The 6,430-nt window shown below is 35.6% G+C and overlaps 1 protein-coding gene across 1 annotated transcript; it reads right to left on the bottom strand.

The window, feature by feature from the left end:
* Positions 1 to 4,589: 4,589 nt before the first annotated feature.
* Positions 4,590 to 6,223, bottom strand: LOC103132310 (lymphocyte antigen 6G-like). Its single transcript, XM_007544093.2, has 3 exons — positions 6,127 to 6,223; positions 5,777 to 5,884; positions 4,590 to 5,635 (listed from the first exon to the last, which is right to left on the bottom strand). Exons 1-3 carry the CDS (start codon positions 6,221 to 6,223, stop codon positions 5,478 to 5,480), a joined length of 363 nt encoding a protein of 120 aa, XP_007544155.2. The 3' UTR covers positions 4,590 to 5,477.
* Between the last annotated feature and the right edge of the window lie 207 nt (positions 6,224 to 6,430).

The following is a 6,430-nucleotide window of genomic DNA, read 5'->3' on the forward strand; positions in this document are numbered from 1 at the left end:
GGTTGTGGTCTGTGACCAAATAGAAACTAAGTGCAGAGAAAACATTTTCGTGGAATAGAAAACCACATTAACTGCAGTTGTTTTTTGAGTATGTGGTGGAGTGAATTGGCTTAGAAAACCTTCGCTTAATCTTTTAGGGGGACTGAAAGTAAGTCGGTCTTACTTTGATACATTCTGCTATGAATCTTGGTTGTATCTAATATAATTGAATAATTGATTGCTTTATTCAAGAGACTCATGGTCCACATAGTTGTGAAAGAACAGAAAAAAAAGAACAGAGACATGATTATTTTTTTCTTAGCTATGCTTTTGTGGCCTCTTTCAGGCCATAAATACAAAAATCAGTTCCCAACTTGGCTTTGGAATCAAATTGATTATCTGTTGTGCTAATAAACTGATTGGACCACTTTTTGGCTAGCATATTTCAGGTGTTCTGCTGTAATGCCATCTGAACCTATTGCCTTATTCTCACACCAGTACGCTATAGCCTGCTGGACTTCATTCGGGGTTCTTATGACCGCATAACCCTGGCAATGTTTCCCATTCCCAGGGTTCACTTTTTATACAGTTAAATAATGTAAAATAGTGTTGTCTCCATATCTCTGCTATATTATGGGCCTCAGGTATGCTCCCTATGGCGCTGGGGAGCTGCAGCAGACCTGTTTAACGCTTTTACATCATTCCAAAAGCCAATAACATTATTACACAGCAGTGTTTCAGCCATGGAGTCTGCTCTCATGTTCTGTTCACATTTGAAAATGCATCAAATGGAATATTAATACTTTGCACTGGTGAGTTTCTTTTTAATTCAGGAGAGACCCATCTCTGAATCTACCTGCTTGTTCCCGCATCTTTTATGCCTGTTAGCTTCCGACACGTTTATTCCAGGCTGGCCTGATGTTATTAGCCTTTGGTAAGGTATGGTCTTGTACTCTCACACAAAGCTCCCACAATGCCATAATACATAGTATGAAGGTCTTTACATTGAGAAATATCACTGCAATTAACATCTGAGCACATAATAGATTGAAGAGGGATACTTATTTTACTTAAAAGAAGATCAATTTTCATGTGACATACTAACGAGTCATCTTTAGAGAGTCTGGACCTGTGGTGGCACTATTTACCCCCCATATAAACTCTGGAAGACTTTTAAATATCCAGCATCATTAAAAATGCAACATAATCTGACATAGAAAACTCATACAAGATTTCTATTGACTTTACAACAGCATGGGCATCAGCTGAGCTAATGCAGTGGTCAAGCCATGACATTGTATGCCAGGCTTCACTTATGTAGGTAGCAGGGGCTCACTGGACAATATGAAACTGTTATCATCACAAAACCAACGCATTGACAAACGAAGAATATCCATCAAATATATGTGGCCAAGTGTAGACAAATGAGCCAAACACATTCAACTATGAAACACATAAGTGGGTTTAATGTCCCGACTGCTCTCAGATGGAACAGCATTAATTTTGGTTTGATTTGGCACAAACAAAATAAATAAAATTGTGAAATGTGTTAATAAAACAATTAATTCAAACAGCTTTTAAAACAAACAAACAAACAAACAAACAAAAAATACAATTCCCCTAAATTGTGAATTACAAATAAAACTTTGACACAAGAAAAGAGAACAGCAGTGTAAAAAATTACATAAAAGCACCATTACATAACCATTATATAAACATTCATAAAAGAAATAATAAACAACTTTGCAATAACCATTAATTTAAACATGTATACCATTTTAAAGTACCTCAGAGAAATCAACAAACTCAAACTCACTTCCAAACGGCCAACAGTCTGTTCAGAGTGAAGCAGACTTTCACCCTGAACGCGGGACAATTTATCTGCCCTCTGAACAAAACAAATACACAAAACAGGTAAAGCAAACCATATACTGAAGCCACAACCTCAGAAATCGGTCTATATTTTTATATTAAACACACACGCCGTCACAGAGCCATGTAATCTCCCTCAACGGTTGCAACGGCCAGATCTCACTGCTCACGGACATAAATCAACCAAAAATAAAACCTCATCGCTACAAAAAAGAAAAGGAAAAAAAAAAGAAGGAAAATCACCAGTAAAGTTTACAGTACCGAGCTTATGCTTGTATATGAACTCTACAGTTTATTCCTAGGTCCGCTTGCCAAGTTATGAAGTTTTCACTGTTATCTTTACAGCTTCAGATCGGGACCACCGCCTGTCCCGCAGATATGACGGCACATAAGCGGCATAACGCTTAGAATTAAGAAGCCCAGTTACTCCACAGTGCCACCTGCTGGACACTTTCAAACCCGCTTTAGATAAAAAAGGGGAATAATAGTGACCTCAGTATTGAGATTTAACTTCACATGGTTACAAATATCTGCATTGCATTTTCACCTACTGCATACACAGAGGTAAAATAATGTGGTAACACTTTATTTGAAGAGGTATGCATAAGACTGACATGACACTGTCATAAACATGACATAACACTTGCCATGATCATAAAGAAGTCTTTATGAATGTTTGACAGTTGTCATGAAGTGTCATTCGGTAAATAATGACACTTTTAATGCAAAGTTGCTCTAAAATTTGCCTTGAAAGTCCATTAAAAATGCCAACTTTGCATTAAATTATCATAATTTACAAAATCATGCAAAGAAGGCACTTTTAATGGACTTTCAATGCAACTTTTAGAGCAACTTTGCATTAAAAGTGTCAGTATTTACCGAATGACACTTCATGACAACTGTCATAAACATTCATAAAGACTCCTTCATATTCATGACAGGTGTTATGTCATGTTTATGACAGTATCATGTCAGTCTTATATATGACAGTATCATGTCATATATACTCATTATATATGAGTATATAATGCTCATTATATGAGCATTATATTACCAATAATGCTCATGAATAAGAGTTTAAGAAAGCAAGTCTATTCAATTAAATGTCTTCATTCTGAGGACACTCACATAGTGTGTAGACATTAATAATGACAAATTCTTTGTTTTCAACTTTTAAATGTACAATACACCAGTCCTGATGACATTTAGAACTGGATCCAGCTTTTTGTGGAATAGAATAGCTACTCCTCTTCCTCCTTTCATTAAACCCATAGAAAGATCCACAGGAAATTCACCAGCTCCACAGAGACAATCATTAATAGAGTTCAAACTTCCCAAATCCTGTTTCAATGAAAAAGTTTCTTGTAAACAAAGAATAACACATCTTTGCAACAGTCTATCCACAACCAGACTAAGTTAGTTTTTGGAAACACAAAATCAAGCTGAGGCAAAAGATTATAGAGATTTCTACTCACCATTGATATTAGAGTGAACATTTTTACACAGAATAGCTTTCATTGCTGTGAACAGCCTGAGTAAAAGACAGAAGGGACATTCAGAAAAATAATTCAAACTGATTATCTTATAGGACTGGACTGGGTAGGGGCCAAAGGAAACCTTCACAAAGTCTGGGCAACAGTTGATGAAGGGTGCTTCAAAAGATTATAAGAAAGTCTGTTTGAGAAGTTATTGGCTTGTCATAAGTATAAATAAATAATTTCAATAGAATAGAAAGCTTTCATTGTCAATGTACAACAAAACGCCTTGCTGCAAGTACAATGAATTCACAAGACCTACATCAAGATGCTATTTTGTCCTAACATAAGTTAAAATATGTAAAAAAGAAACAACAAAAGGTAAAAAATGATAAACATGACCAGTTACAGGTGAGGGGGCTCAGCTCACACCCCTGTGGGGGTTAGTTGGTGAGAAACTTCTTCTGGATACAGATGAGGGAAAGAAATGTGAGGCTTTGATGTTTAACCGCTCCACCCAGTTAAAGACGATAGGCATGGTGGGAGTCACTGAGGTCAGCCAAGGTTGTCTTTTTCTGATGATAGGTGCATTTGACTAACAAAGAATGAAACTATTTGTTTGACAAATTTATTCCTGAACATGCAAACCCTTTAAAATGTCCACCCAGGTTTTGGGTCATGTAGGTCTAGTTCAGGATAATCACTATGTTATTGTCTTAGATTCGACTCATTGTCCTCCTGCGGTGGTGAAAGAATAAGAAATTGCAAGATTTACTTTTAAGAGTTTATTTTTGCCCAACGTGTGACATAAAACCAACAAACTTTTATGCATTTTGCTGGATTTGTGAGTAATAGATCCACAGTTATCCATGGTTTTGGGAAAGGCAAGAAATACATATGATTTTGCAGATTAAAGTCAAAGAACTGTGGCATGAGTTGTGTGCTGACATTATTGTAGCAATTACATCGCCATGTATTTTGGCTTTATAAGTCTTCATTGAATAATTATTCTCTGATCCTGTGCATTAGCCCAGCAGAACTTTATGGTCTGCGTAGGAAAGTACTACTATTGTGTCTGTTTTAAAACCTGGCTTAAGTGTGACTGGTTAGTTATGGAGATAAACTGTTAAACCCACATCGCTCATGTCCCTATTGCATTCACCAAAGAAAGTTGTATCGCTTGTTTTATAAGTAAAATATAAGGTAAGGTCATTTTATTTATTTTATTTTCACCAATAAGCCAGTTCAAAGTGATTTACATGAATTAGAAGGAAATACAAACAAAACAACAAAACCAAAAGAAAGACAAAAGTGTAAAAGTATAAAACTACACATTGGATCCCATATTTAATAAGAATATAATTGTCTTACATGACTGTAAAGAAACAAATAAAGTTTGGGTAAAAATATACATATAAAATGACCTAAAAATACAAAATAGATGAGAAATTGATATATTTTGTACACTTGCAGAGATATTCACAGACTTGGACTTACAGATTTTTCAATTTGAACCTTTAATTCAAAGAATTTTATTTCAGTTTATTTATATAACATTAATTCACAATACATCATCTCAAGGCACTTTACCAAAAAACCCAAAAGCAAAACAGAACTGCAACAAAAAGTCCCCCAAGTCCATTCAATCCAATCATACATTTATATTTTAATTGACCCCAGTTATCAAATAATGTAGTCAAGTTCATGGGTTTCAAAAAAGTTGTTTTTCTAAGGAAACCCTGTTGATTGCATTGAGTCATTCACTTAATTGCTTATATTGTGTCACTGACTGCAACAATCCCTCAGCGACTCTAGTGGAGAGGAAAATGTCCCTTTAACAGACAGAAACCTTCAGGAGAACCTGACTCAGTGTGAACGGTCATGTGCCACGACTGGCTCAGGGTTTTAGTATTCAGAGCACACTCACAAAAAAGAAACAGAAGCACTAATTCAGGAGTACCAAGTATTTTTGGGGAAAAAACAATAAAACGTTAAAATGTAGGTCACTTGGACACATGTATGTTTTCAGTTCTATGTCATTTCACTATGTATCAGACACTTTCAAAGCTTGAAACTAGATTATTTTAAATTCTTCAGTCATACAAACTGAGTCTAAACAATAAAGAACTGACATAATTTACTTTTAGAGCCTCAAATGAAGAGCATGATGAGAGCTGAGGACATCAGCAGCAGAAAGACACCAGGACCTGTTGGTACGGCTCCATTGCACAGGTTCCCTTCACAGCAAGTAGTCAGTCCATTGCACGGTAATTCGGATATTTTGCAACCCTTGGTGACTGTGTTTACAACTGCATACAAGGATAGAAAAGCAATCAGAAACATCTTAACAACATATACTGCATGATTGCGATAAATTATACACAGAGTTGCTTTAAATGTTTTCGGAGCAGTACTGAGGACTGGAGCTCCAGACTAAATGGAGAACTTACTTGGTAGTTTTACAGAGAAGCAGTTCTTGATTCCACTGTCACAAGTTTCAATGGATGTACAAGATTCCGGTTTAACATTGATGCATGTGTAGCACAACAAGCCACATGCTAAAGAGAAAAACAGAAAACAATTATTTCAGCCACAAACAGACAAAAAAAACTGACAATGTAACATTTATCATCTAAATATTTACTTCTCAGTGTCTTTAAAATGACAATTTACATGCAAGAACCAGAAACAGCATGTTAAATTATGTCGTTAATGTTGTGTTAAACATTTTAGATTTTAAAAACAGTTAAAAACACAGACATTAAGTACATCATTTATTTTACTCAATATAAATTCTCACCTGCGGAGACGGTCAGAAAGAAGATTAGAGCTCCGTACAACTTCATCTTGAACTTCAGACGTCTCTCAGCCTGATCAGTCAACTGGAGCAAAGACATCCTCTTTAAATCTTTTTCTTTCACTTTTAATTGAACATTTGCATTTTTCAGCCAAGTGTCCTCCCAACTGTTGTGAATAACAAAATAAATAACCAAATACTATCTAAACAAATTGCCTAGGCAGGACAGAGGCCTCGTATTAAAATTTAATGACTGAATCAGGGAAAAGCTGACTTTGACTCTGCAAAACATTAGGTGTGATATAGA

This window comes from Poecilia formosa, unplaced genomic scaffold, assembly GCF_000485575.1.
Source record: "Poecilia formosa unplaced genomic scaffold, Poecilia_formosa-5.1.2 Scaffold990, whole genome shotgun sequence".
NCBI classification, from domain to species: Eukaryota; Metazoa; Chordata; class Actinopteri; order Cyprinodontiformes; family Poeciliidae; genus Poecilia; species Poecilia formosa.